The sequence below is a fragment of the Salvelinus sp. IW2-2015 genome, linkage group LG27 (genome assembly GCF_002910315.2).
Source record: "Salvelinus sp. IW2-2015 linkage group LG27, ASM291031v2, whole genome shotgun sequence".
NCBI lineage: Eukaryota > Metazoa > Chordata > Actinopteri > Salmoniformes > Salmonidae > Salvelinus > Salvelinus sp. IW2-2015.
This window is the reverse complement of record NC_036867.1, coordinates 38,049,836-38,073,162: the sequence shown is the minus strand read 5'-3', so window position 1 is coordinate 38,073,162 and position 23,327 is coordinate 38,049,836. Positions and strand designations below refer to the sequence as shown.

The 23,327-nt window shown below is 43.9% G+C and overlaps 1 protein-coding gene and 1 long non-coding RNA gene across 3 annotated transcripts in view; both read left to right on the top strand.

The window, feature by feature from the left end:
• The window catches only part of gna11b (guanine nucleotide binding protein (G protein), alpha 11b (Gq class)), a 34,476-nt gene extending 11,552 nt beyond the window's left edge, over positions 1-22,924 (top strand). Inside the window, exons 2-7 of one of the 2 annotated variants that reach the window (XM_023973164.3) lie at positions 8,808-8,992; positions 9,168-9,322; positions 12,652-12,780; positions 17,011-17,140; positions 17,424-17,577; positions 17,694-22,924. In XM_023973164.3, the coding sequence (XP_023828932.1) occupies positions 8,808-8,992; positions 9,168-9,322; positions 12,652-12,780; positions 17,011-17,140; positions 17,424-17,577; positions 17,694-17,884 (944 nt within the window). In that variant the 3' untranslated portion in view covers positions 17,885-22,924. Of the gene's footprint in view, positions 1-8,807; positions 8,993-9,167; positions 9,323-12,651; positions 12,781-13,330; positions 13,460-17,010; positions 17,141-17,423; positions 17,578-17,693 lie in introns of both variants that reach the window. The other variant, XM_023973163.3, reaches the window with a different exon arrangement.
• Positions 13,470-14,438, top strand: LOC139023129 (uncharacterized). The gene is made up of 2 exons (XR_011474280.1): positions 13,470-13,550; positions 13,599-14,438. It is a non-coding gene; the product is annotated as an uncharacterized lncRNA (long non-coding RNA).
• Positions 22,925-23,327: the final 403 nt, after the last annotated feature.

Here is a 23,327-nt window from a genome sequence, read left to right as displayed (position 1 = left end):
TGTAGACGAAGCTTGGGCAGCATCGACACGGTCTATGATCACGTTCCCATCCCACAGTGGGGAAGTCCAGAAATGAACTACACAGATAATCAACCACAGTTCACCACTGTTTAACCTCACCTAACCTGTTATCAGCAGTCTGCTTTACCACAATGCAAATGGCTACCTCTGGATTTGCAAACACACTTATATAATATATACACACACACGTAAATCACCAGGTAGGGTCCTATTAAAACTGAATCCAGACTTKGAAACGGAATAAAAAAACAAACCGATTTTAGTTAAATTATTTACGTGTATTGAACTTATTAGAAAAGTAGTTAAATTGCACTGAACTGTCAGCAGAGGAAATCCATTTTGAGATATTACAGGTTGTGTCTGCAGGTGCAGACTTTGGTCTGGTTTGTTGTGTTTCAGTGTCTTTACTATGTACAGTACCAGTCAAAAGTTTGGACACACCTACTCATTGAAGGGTTTTTCTTAATTATTATTCTACAATGTAGAAAATAGTAAAAAAATAAAGACATCAAAACTATGAAATAACATACAGTTGAAGTCGTAAGTTTACATACACTTAGGTTGGAGTCATTAACTCGTTTTTCAATCACTCCACAAATTTGTTAACAAACTATAGTTTTGGCAAGTCGGTTAGGACATCTACTTKYTGCATGACACAAGTAATTTTTCCAACAATTGTTTACAGACAGATTATTTCACTTATAATTCACTGTATCGCAATTCCAGTGGGTCAGAAGTTTACATAAAGTAAGTTGACTGTGTCTTTAAACAGCATGGAAAATTCCAGAAAATGACATCATGGCTTTAGAAGCTTCTGATAGGCTAATTGACATCATTTGAGTCAATTGGAGGTGTACCTGTGGATGTATTTCAAGGCCTACCTTCAAACTCCAGTGCCTCTTTGCTTGACATCATGGGAAAATCAAAAGAAATCAGCCAAGACTCAGAAACTAAAAATTGTAGACCTCCACAAGTCTGGTTCATCCTTGGAGAAATTTCCAAACGCCTGAAGGTACATGTTCATCTGTACAAACATTAGTACGCAAGTATAAACACCACGGGACCACATAAGCTCAGGAAGGAGACGCGTTCTGTCTCCTAGAGATGAACGTACTTTGGTGCGGACGTGTAAATCAATCCCAGAACAACAGCAAAGGACCTTGTGAAGATGCTGGAGGAAACGGGTACAAATTTATCTATATCCACAGTAAAACGAGTCCAACATCGACATAACCTGAAAGGCCGCTCAGCAAGGAAGAAGCCACTGCTCCAAAACCGTCATAAAGCCAGACTACGGTTTGCAACTGCACATGGAGACAAAGATCTGTACTTTTTGGAGAAATGTCCTCTGATTGTGATGAAACAAAAATAGAACTGTTTGACCTATAATGACCATCGTTAGTTTGGAGGAAAAAGGGGGAGGTTGCAAGCCGGAGAACACCATCCCAACCTGAGGCAGCATCATGTTGTGGGGGTGTTTTTCTGCAGGAGGGACTGGTGCACTTCACAAAATTGATGGCATCATGAGGAAGGAAATGATGTGGGTATATTGACGCAACATCTCAAGACATCACTCAGGAAGTTAAAGCTTGGTCTCAAATGGGTCTTCCAAATGGACAATGACCCAAGCATACTTCCAAGTTGTGGCAAAATGGCTTAAGGACAACAAAGTCAAGGTATTGGAGTGGCCATCAGAAAGCCTGACCTCAATCCTATAGAAAATTTGTGGGCAGAACTGAAAATGCGTCTGCGGGCAAGGAGGCCTACAAACCTGACTCAGTTACACCAGCTCTGTCAGGAGGAATGGGCCAAAATTCACCCAATTTATTGTGGGAAGCTTGGGGAAGGTCACCTGAAACGTTTGACACAAGTTAAACAATTTAAAGGAAATGCTACCAAATACTAATTGAGTGTATGTCAACTTCTGACCCACTGGGAATGTGATGAAAGAAATAAAAGCTTAAATAAATAATTCTCTCTACTATTATTCTGACATTTCACATTCTTAAAATAAAGTGGTGATCCTAACTGACCTAAAACAGGGAATTTTTACTAGGATTAATTGTCAGGAATTGGGAAAAACTGAGATTTAAATGTATTTAGCTAAGGTGTATGTACATTTCTGACTTGAACTGTATTTATACACACACAGTACTCAAGTTCAAAATAACGTCAAGATTTTTTGCTGACCGCATTCTAGCTTTTTGTTTCGCTGAGGAATTGTATGTTAAACAAACACTTTTAACATTTGTGTGCATTTACCAATAACATTTTCAAATGTGGTGTTTAGTGTCCGCTAAAAATCAGTACGGTGTGTGTGTGTTTCTGTTTGCTGAGGTTTTTGCGCAAGGTTCCCCTATTACTCTGCTCTCTTGCCACCATCATATCTGTTACCACATACACCCCTCTCTTTACCAGACGTGTGTGTGTGTGTGTGGGCTGTGTGTTTCACCCTGCGCTGTAGCCTCGTGGGCGTTTTTCTAAGCGCTGCGGTCTTTCTCGCGCTGCTGCCTGGAAAGACCCAAGTAGTGTCAGCTAGTAAAAGGTGTGTGTGTGTATGTAAGCGTTGCTCTGGTTCGCTCTCTCTCTCTTTTCCGACTGGGAAGGAAAGCGTTATCAAACCCAGTAGTGTGGTCTATTAAAAGGTGACCTCCGTTTTTCTAGGTCGCCACCAAAAAAGAATGGACAGATTCTAGTTCTGAATATCCCAAATGCTTGACAGGGAGGAGAATGAGCGAGTGAGGGACGGAGAGGCGAAGGGAAGGGGGAGGTGGATGATAATGGGGGAGATGGATTTCCAGCCTCAGGGAGTGGGAGGAAGACAACGATTAGGGGCATGAGAGGAGAGATGGAGTAAGGGCGAGGCTGGGTGAAGGGGAGGCGGGAGTGGGCTGGGGGAGTGGGAGGAAGACAATGATTAGGGGCATGAGAGGAGAGATGGAGTAAGGGCGAGGCTGAAGGGGAGGCGGGAGTGGGCTGGGGGAGAGGAGGGGAGGCGGGAGTGGGCTGGGGGAGAGGAGGGAGACAGAGGCTGGGCGAAGGGGAGGCGGGAGTGGGCTGGGGGAGAGGAGGGAGACAGAGGCTGGTAGTGTGCTCTAGAGGAGAGGAAGCGACAGAACAGAAGCGAGATGGAGGGAGAGATCTTATGACAGGGTCACGAGAAATAAATCAGACCTCAGACTGATCTTTCACTGAGGACACGGGCCGTGTTCCAGTACTGTAACACAGCCTCTTCTCTCCTTGGGCTGCATACCAATACTGTGAAGGGGAAATACAAAACTGACCTTATATCAGCAGCGTCTTTTTTAAATTTATTTTTACCCCCTTTTCTCCCCAATTTTCGTGGTATCCAATTGCTAGTAATTACTATCTTGTCTCATCGCTACAACTCCCGTACGGGTTTGGGAGAGACGAAGGTCGAAAGCCATGCATCCCCCGAAACACAACCCAACCAAGCCGCACTGCTTCTTAACACAGCGCGCCTCCAACCCGGAAGCCAGCCGCACCAATGTGTCGGAGGAAACACCGTGCACCTGGCTCCCTTGGTTAGCGCGCACTGCGCCCGGCCCGCCACAGGAGTCGCTGGTGTGCGATGAGACAAGGATATCGCTACCGGCCAAACCCTCCCTAACCCGGACGACGCTAGGCCAATTGTGCGTCGCCCCACGGACCTCCCGGTCGCGGCCGGCTGCGACAGAGCCTGTGCGCGAACCCAGAGTCTCTGGTGGCGCAGCTAGCACTGCGATGCAGTGCCCTAGACCACTGCTCCACCCGGGAGAGCAGTGGCTTTTATATATACAGTACCAGTCAAAGGTTTGGACACCTACTCATTCCAGGGTTTTTATTTATTTTTACTATTTTCTACATTGTCTATGTAATAACTATGAAATAATACATGGAATCATGTAGTAACCAAAAAAGTGTTATATAATATATATTTGAGACTCTTCGAAGTAGCCACCCTTCGCCTTGATGACAGCTTGTGCCTTGTTAAAAGTTAATTTGTGGAATTTCTTTCCTGCTTAATGCGTTTGAGTCAATCAGTTGTGTTGTGACAAGGTAGGGGGGTTTACAGAAGTCCATATTATAGCAAGAACAGCTCAAATAAGCAAAGAGAAATGACAGTCCATCATTACTTTAAGACATGAAGGTCAGTCAATTGGGAACATTTCAAGATCTTTGGAAGTTTCTTCAAGTGCAGTCGCAAAAACCATCAAGCGCTATGATGAAACTGGCTCTCATGAGGACCGCCACAGGAAAGGAAGACCCAGATTTACCTCTGCTACAGAGGATAAGTTCATTAGAGTTAACTGCACCTCAGAATTGCAGCCCAAATAAATGCTTCACAGAGTTCAAGTAATAGACAGATCACAACATCAACTGTTCAAGGGGAGACTGCGTGAATCAGGCCTTCATGGTCAAATTGCTGCAAAGAAACCACTACTAAAGGACACCAATAAGTAGAAGAGACTTGCTTGGGCCAAGAAACACGAGCAATGGACATTTGACCGGTGGAAATCTGTCCTTTGGTCCAAACTGTCTTTGTGAGATGCAGAGTAGGTGAACGGATGATCTCCGCATGTGTGGTTCTCACCGTGAAGAATGGAGGAGGTGGTGTGGGGGTGCTCTGCTGTTGACACTATCAGTGACTTATTTAGAATTCAAGGCACACTTAACCAGCATGGCTACCACAGTGTTCTGCAGAGATATGCAATCCCATCTGGTTTGCGTTTAGTGGGATGATCATTTGTTTTTCAACAGGACAATGACCCAACACACATCCTGGCTCTGTAAGGGCTATTTGACCAAAAAGGAGAGTGATGGAGTGCTGCATCAGATGACCTGGCCTCCACAATCACCCAACCTCAACCCAATTGAGATGGTTTGGGATGAATAGGGGTGCAGAGTGAAGGAAAAGCAGCCAACAAGTGCTCAGCTTATGTGGGAACTCCTTTTAAGACTGTTGGAAAAGCATTCCTCATGAAGCTGGTTGAGAGAATGCCAAGAGTGTGCAAAGTTGTCATCAAGACAAAGGGTGGCTACTTTGAAGAATCTAAATTATATTTTGTTTTAATACTTTTTTTGGTTACTACATGATTCCATATGTGTTATTTCATAGTTTTGATGTCTTCACTATTATTCTACAATGTAGAAATAAAGTAAAACCCTTAAATGAGTAGGCGTGTCCAAACTTTTGACTGGTACTGTATATATATATATTTTTTTWAATCTGTATTTAACTAGACAAGTCAGTTAAGAACTAAGTCTTATTTACAATGATGGCCTACCAAAAGGCCTCCTGCGGGGACAGGGGCTGGGATTAAAAATATAGGACAAAACACACATCACGACGAGACCACAACACGCCATAGAGACCAAAGACAACGCCATAGCATGGCAGCTACACATGACAACACAGCATGGTTGCAACACCACATGACAACAACATGGTTGCAGCACCACATGACAACAACATGGTAGCAGCACAACATGGCAGCAGCACAACAGTTGTTTAGAAACAGCCTCGTCCTCCTCCTCAGTATTGTATCTAACAGACTGAAGAGAGGAGCAGGGCCCTTCTACATAGCAGCAGAGCGAGATGGAGAGAGAGAGCCTGAGGCATAGTTATATTTACTATCCGCTAGGAATGAAAGAGGGGAAAAAATGCAGGAGGAGAGAAGAGGGTTGCCATGGCAACCGAAATATGGCTGCTCTTCAAAAACCTTGAATGTAAGTGGTGGTGTTTCTTTCTCTCCATCTCTTTCTCCATCTCTTTCGGTTTGCAGATATAGCAGATCTGTGTTTAGGGATTGATGTGGCAATAGCCTGGTGTTAGCCTGCCTCAGGTTATATGTGTATTTCTGTGCATATGGTGCAGAGAGGCTGAGAAATATGGGTTACCAGCAGCCCCCTTGGCTAGTAAGGGTTTAGCCAGCGAGGTGAAGTAAATCTAGCTAAAATAGTTACTTTGCCAAATGTGTGTGTGTTGTGAGTTCTCATAAAACCACTGCATCAGAAAATGAATTTCTGATCGGACACGTTCAGATAGTATCTCGCCGTTTCTTTCCGTCTCGTTCGTACAAAACACGACCCCGGTGAGGACAGTTGGTGCCAGAAATCGATCAGTTATTTACCAGGGAGAACAGAGTTGCAGCAGTACTGTAGGCCTGTAGGGGAACACCCCTCCTTTAAAAGGCAAGCGGCTCAAGTTGTTTAATCTCACCCAATGATATGGCTGATTATCGTATTCCATAACTCCCCCCCTCTCAGATGGCTGTAGTATTGGGACAAAGAACCTTTGACATATCTGAGAGCATAAACAGTTTAGCGTAATCAATTAGATCTGTTCTCAGTACTGTTTTGTAAGGCATGGTGTCTGGCTGGGCCCTGGAGAGGCTTGTATTAGCAAAAGGAGATGAGGATATGGCAGGGTCCCAAGTTTCTACTGGAAAGACAAGGGTCTACTTCTGGCAGTCAAGTCATGTGACAGTTTTGTTTGAACCAATTCCCTGCCTCCCCTGGATTATATACGGAAAACAAAAATATAAACGCAACTTGCAACAATTTCATTGATTTGTACTGAGTTACAGTTTATATGAGGAAATCAGTCAATTAAAATAAATAAATTAGGCCCTAATCTATGGATTTCACGACTGGTCACAGATACCTTAAAAAAAATGGCCTCACAATGGTCCTCAGGATCTCGTCACTGTATTTTTGTGCATTCAAATTGCCACCGATTTAAAATTGGTAGAGAAATCAACATTCAATTCTCTGACAACAGCTCTGGTGGACATTCCTGCAGTCAGTATGCCAATTGCACGCTCCATCAACCTGAGACATCTGTGGCATTGTGTTGTGACACAACTGCACATTATAGATTGGCCTTTTTATTGTCCCCAGCAAAAGGTGCACCTGTGTAATGATTGTGCTGTTTAATCGGCTTCTTGATATGCCACAGCTGTCAGGTGGATGGATTATCTTGGCAAAGGAGAAATGCTCACTAACAGGGATGGAAACAKATTTGTGCACAAAATTTGAGCGAGAGTTTTTGTGCGTATGGAACATTTCTGGGATTTATTATTACAGCTCATGAAACATGGGACCAACACTTTACATGTTGCCTTTTTTTTTCTTTTTTTCAGTGTATGTCATTGGTTGGATAGAGCCTCATTTGAACCCATTCCTCTGTTTACGATTCTTTCTCTTCTCACGGAAGTGCACTCATTCATCCCTCTTCATGGATTGGAAAGGACTGGTGAAAGAAGGAACGTTTAGGCAGTGGAAACTCCCTGTAGCCCATACCTACACCAAGCCAATGATTTTAAATTCATGAGGTGGGAGTGAGCAAGCACTCCTTTGTGGAAACTGTGAGGGGAGTCTAACTTGTGGTCGTACAGTAGTAGGATTTCATAGTAACCCCAAACCGTCCTATTGTAGTTGACCATGGGGGTGAAAAGAGACCGTGTGCGACTGGATACTGCAMTGCAGGCTGGGTTGAATGGAGCTCTGGGTGGTGGGGGTGTCGGTCTGAGGAGGAGGACATGACTGTGGAGATCTGAGAAACATCTGGTTCCTTCTGTTAGAAGCTGTCTGCTGCTGTCGTAGCTGTTTGTGTTAAAGAATGACACCGTTGAAACGGATCTCACTGGATTCCCCTTCACCCTGGCACTCACAACACAACTCCCTCCCTCGCTTTCTCGCTCTCCGTCTCGCTCGCGCTCTCCGTCTGGCTCTGTATACTATGCTCTTCAGTGATGTATTGAAGGTTTAACGCAATTTACACACTTTTTTCAAATGTAATTTTATGAATAGCATTTACACACCTATCCCGCTACATTAGCGCACCTGTTGCACAGCACAGGGTGTCGGATGCATTTGCTGTTTGTTTTGGTTTTTCATATTATTTTGTGCCCAATAGGAATGAATGGTAAATAATGTGTAGCCATTTTGGAGTCACTTTTATTGTAAATAAGAATAGAATGTTTCTAAACATTTAAAGTGGATGCTACCATGGTTACGGATAGTCCTGGATGAATCATGAATAACGATGAGTGAAAATTAGATGCACAAATATCATACTCCCAAGACATGCTAACCTCTCACCATTACAAGCATCCACATTTAATGTAGAAGTGTAAGAAATTCATTTTTATTGTGCCCAATAAAAATGAATAGTAAATAATCTGAAACYCAACCAAAACAAACAGCAAACACATTTGTAGTCACAAGCTTCATGTAATCATTGCGTGCTAAGGATACGGGACCAAATGCAAAAATGTTGACTACTTTAATACACAAATTAATTTGTCCCAATACTTTTGGTCCCCTAAAATGGAGAGGGGGGATATGTACAAAAATAGTTGTAATTTCTAAACCGTTCACACAATATGGATGAAAATACTCTCAAAGTTGAGTCTGCACTTTTCAAATCCAACGTGCTGGAGTACAGAGTCAAAACAAATACTTCTGGAGCTCACTGTAGGTGTGTGTGTCCAGGTACAGGAGAGAGTGGTGCTAACAGTGGGTGTTCTATGTGTGTGTCCAGGTACAGGAGAGAGTGGTGCTAACAGCGGGTGTTCTATGGTTTGTCCAGGTACAGGAGGAGTGGTGCTAACACGTGGTGTTCTAGGTGTGTGTCCAGGTACAGAGGAGAGTGGTGCTAACAGGGGTTTCTATGTGTGGTCCAGGTACAGGAGAGAGTGGTGCTAACAGCGGTGTTCTATGTGTGTGTCCAGGTACAGGGAGAGTGGTGCTAACAGCGGGTGTTCTATGTGTGTGTCCAGGTACAGGAGAGAGTGGGAAGAGTACATTCATCAAGCAGATGAGGATCATCCACGGGGCGGGCTACACAGAGGAGGACAAGAGGGGTTTCATCAGGCTGGTGTACCAGAACATCTTCACCTCCATGCAGTCTATGATCAAAGCCACAGAGAACCTCAAGATCCCCTTCAAATACGAGCAGAACCGGGTAGGAAGTACTAACGCAACCATAAAAAAACACTGCCTTCCACACACACAACCAGAATAGGTTTGGTCAGAACGCATCTACAGTCACTCACACAAACACAATCTAGTTCAAATGCGCTCACTCTTCCCTCCTCTCTCTCTCTCTTGCTCTGTCTGTCTCTCCCCTCCCTCCCCAGTCTAATGCCATGTTAGTGAAGGAGGTGGACATAGAGAAGATCTGTGGTTTCGACCAGCCCTACATCAGCGCCATCAAGACCCTGTGGGCCGACCCTGGGATACAGGAGGCCTACGACAGACGCAGGGAATACCAGCTYTCAGACTCCACTAAATAGTATGTCCTGGTGTGTCTCTGTGTGTAAGAGGTTGTTCGGGTGGGGGAGGGGTGGATGTGAGCGCACGTGTGTGTGTGTTGGGGTTAAGGCATTTGCGTGTGTGTGTGGTTCACTCTGGTGCCTCTCGACCGGTTGCCCCAACTCGAGAGCTGATGGCTAGAAATAAAGTGAGATACCGACTGTCACACACAGTGCATTTGGAAAGTATTCAGACCCCTTCACTTTTTCCATGTTTAGTTACGTTACTGCCTTATTTTAAAATGCTAATTTATAGCTGTATTTGGAGAGTTTCTCCCATTCTTCTCTGCAGATCCTCTCAAGCTCTGTCAGGTTGGATGGGCAGTTTTGCTGAACAGCTATTTTCAGGTCTCTCCAGAGATGTTCGATKGTGTTCAAATCCCGGCTCTGTCTGCGCAGTTCAAGTACATTGAGATTTGTCCCGAATCCACTGCTGCGTGGCTTCGGGACACTCTTGGCTGTGTGCTTAGGGTTGTTGTCCTGTTGGAAGGTGATCCTTCGCCCCAGTCTTAGGTTCTGAGCCCTCTGGAGCAGGTTTTCTTCAAGGATCTCTCTCTACTTGGCTCCGTTCATCTTTCCCTTGATCCTTACTAGTCCCCTAGTCCCTGCCGCATAAAACATCCCCACAGCATGATGCTGCCWCCACCATACTTCACCGTAGGTATGGTATTAGCCAGGTGATGAGCAGTGTCTGGTTTCTTCTAGACGTGACGCTTGACATTCAGGCCAAAGAGTTCAATCTTGGTTTCATTACACCAGAGAATCTTGTTTCTCATGGTCAGAGTCCTTTAGGTGCCTTTTGGCAAACTCCAAGTGGGCTGTCATGTGCCTTTTTACTTCCGTTTGGCCACTTTACCATAAAGGCCTGGTTGGTGYAGTGCTGCAGAGATGGTTGTCCTTCTGGAAGGTTCTTCCATTTCCACAGAGGAACTCTGGAGCACTGTTAAAGTGACCATTGGGTTCTTGGTCATCTCCCTGACCAAGGCCCTTCTCCCCCGATTTCTCCGTTTGTCCGGACAGCCAGCTCTAGGAAGAGTCTTCTTCCATTTAAGAATAATGGAGGCCACTGTGTTCTTGGACCTTCAATGCTGCAGACATTTTTTGGTACCCTTCCCCAAATCTSTGCCTCAATACATTCCTGAGCTCAATTTTGAGTCTCATAGCAAAGTCAAATCAGATGTATTTATATAGCCCTACTTACATCAGCTGATATATCAAAGTACTGTACAGAAACCCAGCCTAAAACCCCAAACAGCAAGCAATGCAGGTGTAGAAGCTTGGTGGCTAGGAAAAACTCCCTAGAAAGGCCAGAACCTAGGAAGAAACCTAGAGAGGAACCAGGCTATGAGGGGTGGCCAGTCCTCTTCTGGCTGTGCCGGGTGGAGATTATAACAGAACATGGCCAAGATGTTCAAACGTTCATAGATGACCAGCATGGCCAAATAATAATAATCACAGTAGTTGTCGATGGTGCAACAAGTCAGCACCTCAGGAGTAAATGTCAGTTGGCTTTTCATAGCGATCATTGAGAGTATCTCTACCGCTCCTGCTGTCTCTAGAGAGTTGAAAACAGCAGGTCTGGGACAAGGTAACACATCCGGTGAACAGGTCAGGGTTCCATAGCCGCAGGCAGAACAGTTGAAACTGGAGCAGCAGCACGACCAGGTGGACTGGGGACAGCAAGGAGTCATCATGCCAGGTAGTCCTGAGCCATGGTCCTCCGAGAGAGAGAAAGAAAGAGATAAGGAGAGAATTAGAGAGAGCATACTTAAATTCACACAGGACACCGGATAAGACAGGAGAAATACTCCAGATAATACAGACTGACCCTAGCCCCCCGACACATAAACTACTGCAGCATAAATACTGGAGGCTGAGACYGGAGGGGTCGGGAGACACCGTGGCCCCATCCGACGATACCCCCGGACAGGGCCAAAGGGTCTGTATACTTATGTAAATAAGTTATTTCTGTTTTTGAAAAGCCTGTTTTTGCTTTGTCAAATGGGGTGTGGTGTGTTGATTGATTAAGGATTTTTTTTTTTTTGTAATCCATTTTAGAATAAGGCTGTAACAAAAATGTGGAACAAATCAAAGGGGTCTGAATACTTTCTGAATGCACTGTACACACACACACACACACACACTACAGTTCACACACTCCTCTCTCCACCCCTCACACTCAGCTAATTGAAAGCTTATGTTGAATATACACCATTGCTTTACCTTCTAAGAGGTGCTGGGAATAAATCTCCAGTACTTATTCAACAATAATATTACACTACTACACACGCATTTACCATTCAACAATAATATTACACTACTACACACGCATTTACCATTTACACAATCTATTCCTGACATTTAATTCAAGTCAAACCTTAGAATAAATTGAATCGTGTGTGTGAGTGTAATGTTGATCTTTGATTCCTGGTTGGTTGCCTGTTAACGTTATGGGAGGACACCATCTCTGCTGACACCCGGCTAATTGGACATCAGGACCTTGATAAGCTGAATTGGGTGTGATTGAGTTGGACTGGGCTGGAACGAACGCCTGCACACCCAGGGCTGAAGAATCGCTCCCAACGCTGCCCTCTGTCAAAAACCCTGTTGTATTACAGCTAATCAGTCTCTTCTGCCCGTGTGTGTGTGTGTGTTTGTGTGTGAGAATTACATGCTGACCACAGTGCTCACGGCGTAAGCGTTGCAAAATAAATGTACACAGACATGTTATCATTGCACCCACACTGCTTGCACACGTCAACGAGCGTCTCCGTAGCCAGGCTCTAATATAGAACTTGGTTCTATTTGTGACGCTTGACACGCTGAAAGTCCCGCCTCTCCCAGCTCCTCATTGGTTTTTAGGATTATATACCCACGTGTGTGATTGAAAGATGAACTGAGGTCCATTGTCCAGTTGGTGGTGGTAATGCACCCTAAAGTTGGGTGCCAGCCGCCATATAAAGTCAAAGGAGAAGAAGAAGCCCGAAGGAGGAGAGATTACTAGTAAACAAACTCGGTTTACCCTTTTATCTGTGGATTCAGTGTCGGAGTAGAGGACCTTGTGCATTTCAGGTAAAATAACAACCCAATGTTTATATCATGCTTTTCGACCTGTCCCCAAATTAATGTAGTTGGTTCAGAGTTCGTTTTGATATTTCAACCTGCGTGTCCTGATCGCGTCTGGTGTGGGTGGACAAAATCAACATGCGCGCGATGGCGCACAAACGAGCAGTCTGGTCAGCATGTTGGTGTGTATGTGCAGCCATCCAGTTTCTTTAGTGATAGACTGTGTGTCTGTGTGTGTCTTCAGTTACCTTAGTGATATAGACCGCGTCACCGCGGAGGGATATGTTCCTACTCAGCAGGATGTGCTTCGTGTCCGGGTCCCCACCACAGGAATCATAGAGTACCCATTTGACCTGGAGAACTGCATCTTCAGGTACCGTCACGGTACTGCAGCGAGGGACTGCTCCTTCTCTGCCTCTGCTGCTGCCACCGACGTCCTCACTATGTCACTGTCCTGCAACACACTGACACACACACACCCAGGTCCCCACATAGCACCTCTCTGAGACTGGGCCCACTCAGGACAACCCAACTGTTATGCAATCGTTGCAGAACCCCAAACTAGAAATGATGTGAAATAGCATCAACATGGCTTGTTAGCTTGATGCAAAAATGGCTACAACTAAACTAAAGCCTCAAGGTCTTTTATTGTGATGGTAAAGACCTGAAACGGCCGTTCTCAGAGTTGCTTTGGGGGGTGAGCGGGTCTGTGTATGGGGCTCGGGGTGGTGGTGGAAGCCTAATACGGACCAACACCACTGTTCTTCTAGACTTGGTACGGGCGCCCAAGCCTTCCACACTGGACTGATCCACCTTCTCTGGATTGGTAGGGGMGTGTGGCGGTAATGCTTACTGTCTACCGTGCTTTATATGACTGTGGTCTGTCTCTTTCTGTCTCTCTCTCTTTCTCCCTCTGTGTGTAGCTATCTAACTGATCTGGACCGTATCTCAGACAACKACTATCTGCCCACACAGCAAGATGTTCTGAGGGTGCGAATCCCCACCACCGGCATCATAGAGTACCCCTTCGACTTGTCAAGCATCATTTTCAGGTAGACAATGCTAGCGTGCTAACTTTAGCCTAGCAAATGCATCAGTCAGGTGGAGTTGCTAACATTAGCCTAAAAAAAGCATCATATTCAAGTAGAGGCTAACGTGCTAACATTAGCTTAGCAAATGCATCATTTTCAGGTAGACAATGCTAACGTGCTAACATGAGCCCAGCAAAAGCATCAGTCGGGTGGCGCAACTAACGTCAGCTTAGAAAAACCATCCTATTCAAATAGAAGAGGCTAAGGTGCTAACATTGGCCTAGCAAATGCATCATTCAGGAAGGGGATGCTTGCATCAGTGCCCTTGTGCAGTCATGTTAACCAGTGAATCATCCCATGGCCCTGCTCCATTACTTCTTAAAATGCATCCTCCTTTTCTCAAAGTAATCACCGCTTTGGCATGAGAGCATAGGTGAAATTTAGGGTCCCACTTTAAGCTTTCACCAATCCAGTCATGTCAGGAATTAGTGGTTACTTTAAATTAAGGAAGGATGCATTTATTTATCAGTATTTGGACAGGGCATACCGATGTGTGCGTTCATCTCACATGTCATACGTTCTGGTTGTTCCATAACTATCATTGAACTCTTCGATCAGCAGTGGACAGAGCTGTGTTTTATTGTAGGCTTGATCTCCACCATTACGGCCCGATCTCTCTCTCTCTCTCTCTCTCTCTCTCTCACACACACACACACCCACACCTAACCTCATCCACTCACACACATCCTCGTGAGTCCAAAGTCCTACATTCTGGCGCCCGTCTTTTTAAAATGGGTCACCCTCTTTCTCCTCTCCTCCCCTCTGTTCATCCTGGCAGAGGAAAGGAGGTCGTCCTCTCTCTCTCCCAGTGAAGGATGTTATTTCGGGCCTGGGGTCCTGCAGGGCTCTGATTGGCTCTTGGTCTCTGTGGACTGCAGTATCCCATGCTACAGCAGGAGGGCGTTTCATCACAAATTAAATCACATACATTCACTTCTGGGGGGAAAAAACAATCTGTTTAATTCAAAGACAGGACTATGCAAATCTAGGCCTCGAAGACCACAGTACTGCTGGTTGCCTTTTCCCTGGATGTTAAATCATTGATTAAGATCACTGACTTAGAACAAGTCTCACCTGGTCTGAGTCAGTTCCTGGTACATAATGTAACTTTATCAGACAGACTAACATTTTACATGACTTAACTTTACTTCTACTTGAATCGTTTAACACAGAAGAACGCTTAACAAAACCTAAAAGACAACCTAGGAAGACAGTGGCAAAGAAAAACGGAAGGAAGAAACCTTGACATGCACACACACACACACACACACACACACACACACACACACACACACACACACTCCAGTCAGAACTACTCGGAGGACACACTCCTGTCGTTCACCCAGCAAAGGAATCCTGCCATCATCAGAGGTGCCTTCTGTATCCCTCCCCCTCCATCTTCTTCCCTTTTTTATTCTCATCCCTTCCTCAGTCTTCATCTGCTCCTCTTTCTCTGTTCCTAGTCCTCTCTCTACCTCCTCTCCCGTTCTCCTCTTTTTGTCTCACCTCCACTAGGGTTGCACAATTGCTCTTGGCTAATGCTTCAGGGACACGGACACACACACACACACACACACACACTAGGGAATGGTGGGAGAGCTGGTTTGCTTTTTATGCCCTCCCATCTTGCCACTGGGTGGACTAGGTAGAATTTTCCTCCATCCACTGATCCAGGATCTGATATATCTTCATTCCCCTTATGGTTAATGTTTGGAATTGGGGTAAGGTTATCTGATCCTAGATCTGAGGTTAGAGGCAACTTGAGAATGGTGATGGGCACCGCTCACTCTTTACTGATGATCCATTCACTGGGTAACACTTTATGCATAGATAAGGTTATAAACTGCCTATAACATAGGCCTACCAACTAAATGATGTAATGATAATAAGCAGTTTAAAGTCAGATCTTCAAGAAGTAAAGTGTTACCTACATTTGTTTCCACACTGTTACATACAGTACCAGTCGAAAGTTTGGACACAATCATGTAGTAACCAACAGTGTTAAATAAATCAAAAAATATTTTATATTTGAGATTCTTCAAAGTAGCCACCCTTTGCCTTGATGACAGCTTTGCAAACTCTTGGAATTCTCTCAACCAGCTTCATGAGGAATGCTTTTCCAAACGTCTTGGAGTTCCCACATATGCTGAGCACTTTTTGGCTGCTTTTCCTACACTCTGCGGTCCAACTCATCCCCCGAGTGATATTGGAGGCCAGGTCATCTGATGCAGCACTCCATCACTATCCTTGGTCAAATAGCCATTAGACAGCCTGGAGGTGTGTTTTGGGTAATTTCCTGTTGAAAAACAAATGATAGGCCCACTAAGCACAAACAGATGGGATGGCGTATCGCTGCAGAATGGTGTGGTATCCATGCTGGTTAAATGTGCCTTGAATTCTAAATAAATCACCGACAGTGTCACCAGCAAAGCAACCCCACACCATCTTGCTTTCCTGTGGTGGTCCTCATGAGAGCCAGTTTCATCATAGCGCTTGTTGGTTTTTGCGACTGCACTTAAAGAAACTTTCAAAGTTCTTGAAATTTTCTGCATTGACTGACCTTCATGTCTTAAAGTAATTATGGACTGTCATTTCTCTTTGCTCATTGGAGTCGTTCTTGCCATAATATGGACTTGGTCTTTTACCAAATAGGGCTATCTTCTGTAAACCCCCCTACCTTGTCACAACACAACTGATTGGCTCAAAAGCATTAAGAAGGAAAGAAATTCCACAAATTAACATTTAACAAGGCACACCTGTTATATGAAATGCATTCTAGGTGACTACCTTATGAAGCTGATTGAGAGAACGACCAAAGAGTGTGCAAAGCTGTCATCAAAGCAAAGGGTGGCTACTTTGAAGAATCTTCAATATAAAATATATTTTGATTTGTTTAAAACTTTTTTGGTTACTACATGATTCCATATGTGTTATTTCATAGTTTTGATGTCTTCTATTGTTCCACAATGTAGAAAATAGTAAAAATGAAGAAAAACCCTGGAATGAGTAGGTGTGTCCAAACATGACTGGTACTGTATTTCAGTTTATGATCTGTGTGTGTTTTCCACTGTAGGCTCTCCTTCTAACTGTGACCTCTCAGGGCCATAGATGAGACAGAATTCAGCGAACAAACTATCCTCCATGTTGCCACCAAACGTTCTCGTTTAGATTCTCAGTGCAATGGGATTGTCTTAGAACGTTAGGTGCCAAAATGGCGGCCATTAGGATTCTACATCTCAAGTTTGCCACCACCCTCTGTATATGTGTGTGGTTTTGGGCTCAGTCTTCAAGTAGCTGTTGAATCCATCCATACACTACTGTATGTGGAGTTAAATCACAGACATAGAAAATCAATGAGGACCAACCCTTTTGCATGGATGGATTCAGGAAGCCATTTTAGAGTTTTTAGACAGTCTTATTAGTTGTTCTACAAACACAACAACACTGTTTAACATCTCTTCTCTCTCGTCCTCCGTGTCCTGGCACCTCTCCTCCCTCCGTCCATGCTCCAGGATGGTGGATGTAGGGGGTCAAAGGTCAGAGAGGAGGAAGTGGATCCACTGTTTTGAGAARGTCACTTCCATCATGTTCCTGGTAGCCCTCAGCGAGTACGACCAAGTACTGGTGGAATCTGACAACGAGGTGTGTACACACGCACTAGGGAAAGGTGGGAGAGATGGTTCGCCTTTTTGTCTACCCAGTTTCCCATAGTGAAACATTGGTGCACTAGGTAGAATTTGACTCTTTCCAGTGATCCAGGATCTGATATGCCTTTATCCCCTAATGGTTCATTTTTGGTGTTGGGGTTAGGTAATCTGATCCTAGATCTGTGGTTATCATGTCAAAGATACCACACACTCGCCGCACACATCACGGCACACACACATCAAACACCCTTACTAACTGTCCTCTGTCCCTCTGTCAGAACCGTATGGAGGAGAGTAAGGCGTTGTTCAGGACCATCATCACCTACCCCTGGTTCCAGAACTCCTCAGTCATCCTGTTCCTCAACAAGAAGGATCTGCTGGAGGAGAAGATCTCATACTCCCACCTGGTCGACTACTTCCCTGAGTTTGATGGTGTGTGTGTGTCTGTCTACAGTTACCTTCGTGATATACCATGTGTCTGATGGTTTCTGACTACCGTGATGCGGGATTGACTGTGTGTGTGTGTGCTCGTGTCTGTGCCGCCCCAGGTCCCCAGCGAGATGCCCAGGCAGGCCGGGAGTTTATACTGAAGATGTTTGTGGACCTGAACCCGGATAGCGACAAGATCATCTACTCCCACTTCACCTGCGCCACGGACACCGAGAACATCCGCTTCGTCTTCGCTGCCGTCAAAGACACCATCCTGCAGCTCAACCTCAAAGAATACAACCTGGTCTGAGAGACTCTTGCACACACACACACACTCTTCCCAGTTGCACAGCTTAGCCTACACGCGCGCGCACACACACACACACACACACACACACACACGGACACACGGACACACACACGGACACCTATGAAGCTTACACACACCTACATGTCTAGTTGATCTTTCCCCCTCCTGCTTATCACTCCAGCGATTTAAGACCCCTCTCTTCCAATATCTCTCCTCCCATCCGCTCTCTCATTCCTTCCCTCTTTCTACCCTTTTGCCATAAGCCTGTCCTCTCCCTCGTTCTCAGCAGCTTGTTAGTCTCCTCTTCTCCACACCACACATACACACACGCCATGCAGTATACAGTGACTACGGGAGGGGACAATGGGTGTATGTGTGTGAGAAGGTGAGGAAGAGGACCAGTGTGGTCAGTGAACTGTGGGTCTTTAACCCTTGAACCCTCAGTCAACTAGCCTGAGATCACATCCTCTGATTTGGTGGAAGGAGTGACCCAACCGCAAGGCAAAAAACACCTGAGAGGGTGACGTTTTACACTCTATAAGGGAGGGGCTAAAGACTGGGAGGGGGGTGGAGACGATGAGGTAACAAAGGAAGCCACTAGGACCCGAGCAGGAAGTGATGTCACACACAAGTGAGGAGTCAGACCAAGGATTCTGTTTGCACCTCGCATTGATGAATGTATACTCCGAGTGATCGTTGCAAACGCAAAAAAATATATAATTAAATATGTTATAAAGTAATTACATATGTAGACAAAATACACGAAGACTGAAAGCACCAGAGGGAGAGGAAAAAGCGAATTGATTAAATATGTGTTTCGCTGAGCTTTTTTACAAATAGTTTTTAATAATAGTAACTTGTTGCTACGTCAACTTCTATCCGACGACTAAGAAGTGGTTTGAAAAGTTTTAGAAGCGGTTAACAAAACAAAATCTCGTATTTAAAAAATTTGCAAAATTGCCAAAATATCACAAAAACAAGATGGTAACCAGAAACTGACTCTAATTTTATCCTTTACAGACGGCTGTGGTTGTTCATGTTTAGGTTTGATCACATCGCTTCCCTCCTTCACTGGTATACTGACTGATACACCGGAACCTTCCGTTTGACATCCGCAGTACCACGTTCTGTTTGATACACGCTACATTAAGATTACCGAACATCCGATACTCGCTACTATGTTCTGATTGGACAGTTGCTGAGGGGGAGGGAGTCATGTATGGATATGATGTCATCACCGTACGGTACATCAGTCTGTGAAAGAATGACATCACGTGTTAAGTCGCCCAGCGACCCAATTAGATGTGCTCTGGAGATTCTGGGCAATCCATCCCCACAAATGACACGGTGGCATCCATTATTCCAGACACACAGGAAGCTATATGTTGTTTACCTTCTTTTTTTTTTACTGTATAGACACTTTTGTTTGTTGATGAGAGGTGGTTGTTGATTGGTGGGAGCAGGAGACGTAAGATCCTGTCTCCCAGATGGCCAGGCAAGCATACTCTGAAGTCAAAAAGTTATTGTTTGTGTATATTTCTGTTTGTAAATATATGTACACAGAAACGCTCCTGTACAAAAACACTCTGTGGTACAGTACACCATCTTTGGCAACAACAGAAAAAAGAGAAGAAAATCCATTTTTTTCCCGATAGTGTACTGTTTTTGTTTTCCTATGAATTTACTAGTATTTATACTGTGATTCTGGATTTGTTTGATTATTGATAATCAGTTGATTATAAGAGGACTACACACATAGAGGGCTGCAGTGAGAGGAAAGGAACAGTCTCAGAACAGAGGTTCTTAACCATCAGGAGCCTTCTAGTCTAGAACCTTCAGAACATTCTAGATCCTCGGCTCTCCTCTGCAGCTTCTCCCTACTAACACTAGAGCAGATTAGTTATTCACAATATGTTGACAAAAGACATGATATTAAAAGAGTAACTAAATAAAGATTTTTTTTTTTTTTTTTAATTTATCTAATAATTTATGGAACCAGGTTTGAAGGTGTTGATGAATTTGACAGCTTTTGTTTCTATCATGTTGAAATGCGGTCGGGGCTAGACTTGAGTCTAAACTGCTGTAACAAAACAAACGTCTACTATAGTATGTACTAAATCTCTGCTTTCTTTTTTTKTCTTAAGACAATTCCAGATGTACTTTGCCATTCTATCTATATCCATGTTAAATTCTATGGTTTTCTTCTCACATTAAGTCACTTTGTTTCGTTTCATTGATGAAAACTTGTATTTCTCCTCTTGGGTTTCTAATAGGCACAGCTCTGTAACTGCATACATAGGAAATGTACCATATGAACGTAGGTGAATTTTTATAACCAGTGATTGGAGACCAGTACGGTCTATGCTTGCTCTGTCGTTGTAATTTAAACACAGTTTGCGTTGTCGTTGGTTTGAGTTGTTTTAGTTCAAGTTCCGAGGCTTGCTTTGATAGAACCAGTGACGTTGCAGATCTACTTTTGAAACTCTTTCTACAGGCAACTTTTTCTTCATTATTCTCATTAAGGGCTATCGCCATGCACCAGACAGGCAGATGGGGGAGAACTAGTAGAAGACGGGGCTCAATTCGGTTTTCAATTCATGAAGTGAGTGGAAATTCAATGAGTGAATTCAAAAATCCTAGAAAGCGATGGGCAGTAGAGGACAAGGGTACACTGTTGCATTCTGTCCTCAAGGGCTGCAGTCTTGCTGGGGTTTTTTTTCTGTTGCCTTCTAACCAAAAATGGATTTCTACCTGTGAAATCAGGTGTTTGCAATCCCCAGCCGATTGGTAACATTCATTGATCAAGTAAATGCCGGGGAGAAATGAAAACCAGCAGGAATGCGGATTTCGAAGCACTGGGTTGTGCACCCCTGGTTTTAGGTTCACAGTCAACTAAGCCATTCACTCATGAGTGTTTGTGGGATCATTTTGTTCAACAAAGACTGTGTGTGAATACAGCTGTGGTAGGATACATGACCAACACTACTATTAGAAGGTTCATTTTTTTTACTTTTTCTTTCTCTGGATCAACAGTGGATCACACAAGCTTCCAGCTCCAAATGAGGGAATCTCTCAAGCCCCAAGTTCCCTACTGCACTGTTTGATGTGTTATCATCAGGGGTGTGATCCTGGATCAGCTTACCCTCCTCCCTCAATGCTAACCTTAAAGGCCCAGTGCAGTCAAATGTGATTTTCCTGTGTTTTGTATAGATTTCCACACTGAGGTTGGAATAATACTGTGAAATTGTGAAAATGGTGATAATGCTATTTTAGTGTAAGAGCTGTTTGAAAAGACCGCCTGAAATTTCTGCCTGTTTTGGTGGGATGGAGTTTTGGTTTGTCTGTTTGATATCACCATGCGATAAATTAGTTAATAAACCAATAAAAAAAAGTTTCAAACCTCTCTGCCAATAACAGCTAGTTTTCAGTTTTCCCCTCGCCACTCACACCACTTCGACAGTCCTAGCAAAATTCATGCTTGATAAATTACTCATGCTAAGGAGCTATTTTTGTTTGTTTTCACTCAAAATGGTCAAAAATAATCAAAGGTACTTAATTGTTACCCAGAAATGACTTGATTTTGAGGTAAAAACGTCTGCATTGGGCCTTTATCCATTAGGGGGGATGCAAAACTGACCTTAGATCAGTGTTAAGGGGAACTTTCCTTCTACTGTCCTACTGCTAGTTTTACCATCCGGGGGTGTGCTTTGTGCTTGTTGAGGAGATTTTGCACATTGTCAATAGACACTCCTACAGTAGAGGCAGGGTGGTAAACCAGGTGTTAAAATGCTATTCCAAGTTAAAGCATAGCTGCGCAACACACAGCTCTAGCACACCTGTGCAGGATTTTGTTCCATACCAGCACTAACACCCCAGTCAACTGATTGAGAACTAATCATGGTTTTGGATTTAGACCGCAACTAGTTGAACCAAGTGTGTTAGTGTTGTACTGGAACTAAAGCCTGCACACTTCAGCCAGTATTAGAGGATGTTATCCAAGTATGACATGCAGTATTTAATTCAGTGTTGACCTGCCCACAAACAATGTGTTGAATACAACTCGCATACCAAACAGACAAGCACTTGGGCTCCTGTACTGCCTCCACAATGAAGGGTGAAAACAGCCCTAACTACAAGCATCTGACTTGGTGATTAATCAGTCATATTTATAGGAAACACTACTAATCTCTTGTTTACCACTTTCTGTGGGTTAATTGGTTGGCACTCCTGAAGTGTCTGCACATTAGGGGCCAGAGTTTTTCCTAGGCTGTAACTAGGACCCAGAGTTTTACCTGGTCAGATTAACATGGACATGGTGCGTATTGAGAACTTAGCTTGACTTATTTCCTTTAAATCTTTTTTGTAAGATTAAAAAAACATTACCGGAACACTATTGTATTTAGGACCACTTGATTTATTTTTTAATCTAAGGAAACCTGAGGGTTAAATGTTTTAGTTGGTGTATAAAATATACAATGCTGTTTTTGTTTTTCTTTATTTTGTATGTAAACCAAATGTAAATGATGTATTATACTGTGTGCCAACCCAACTCTCTAGAGCCAGGCTCTCTCTCTCTTAAGTGCCAATGCTGACTTCATCATCAGGGGACAGCCATCTTGGATGGTCCCATTTTTAAGAACACCAGAGACCTAAACACGTGGCATGTTCGACTACGCCACCCCTAACAAAAACTATAAGTACACATTTTTTTTTAAATTGTGTAATTATATAATTGCATGTATTTAGTGTTGGGAGGAGGTGAGGGCTCGGAAAAATGTATTGGCTGATGCAGAGACCTTGATGAAAGGCTGAAATCGGTTATTGATTGATCGGTTGGTTATTATGTATTATTGATTTGCATTACTCTCGCCATATTTCTTTTTTTTCTGTGTGTTTTCATGCATTTGTTTCAACCACTGTTGCCTGATCCTCATTCAAACATGAACATGATTTATTACGATCATCGTCGCCTTCTAAGAGAGAACATAATGACAAGGTATCTGTTTTAAATTGAAATAAATTTGTTCGTATACTTGCTGATGGTGTGTGTGTGGTTCATGACTAGTCTGGCATATTCCATGTCTAGAAACAACCCAAGCACTTCTACTCTAGCCACTATGCACTTGTGTAGGTCTCAGAGGATTTGATAAGTAGGCCTTCAAGTGCCTATGGTTCTGAACAATAGGGGTTGTTTCTGGACCTGGCCCTTGTTTCATCAAAGAGGGTCTATACAATATGGCRCTTGGGTCTATACAGAGGTTTTCCATCCTCTCTTGGTGTTTTTGATATGCTGTCATCTCTCAGAATTGTCAGTTGTCATTCTGTGACTTCTGATAGTGAAATAGATGGAGTGTCACAGAATAGAAATAATCAGTGATGGACATATTTCGTCTACATTATGAGGATCATGATAACGAAGTTATGGGAATGGGGTTATTCTACA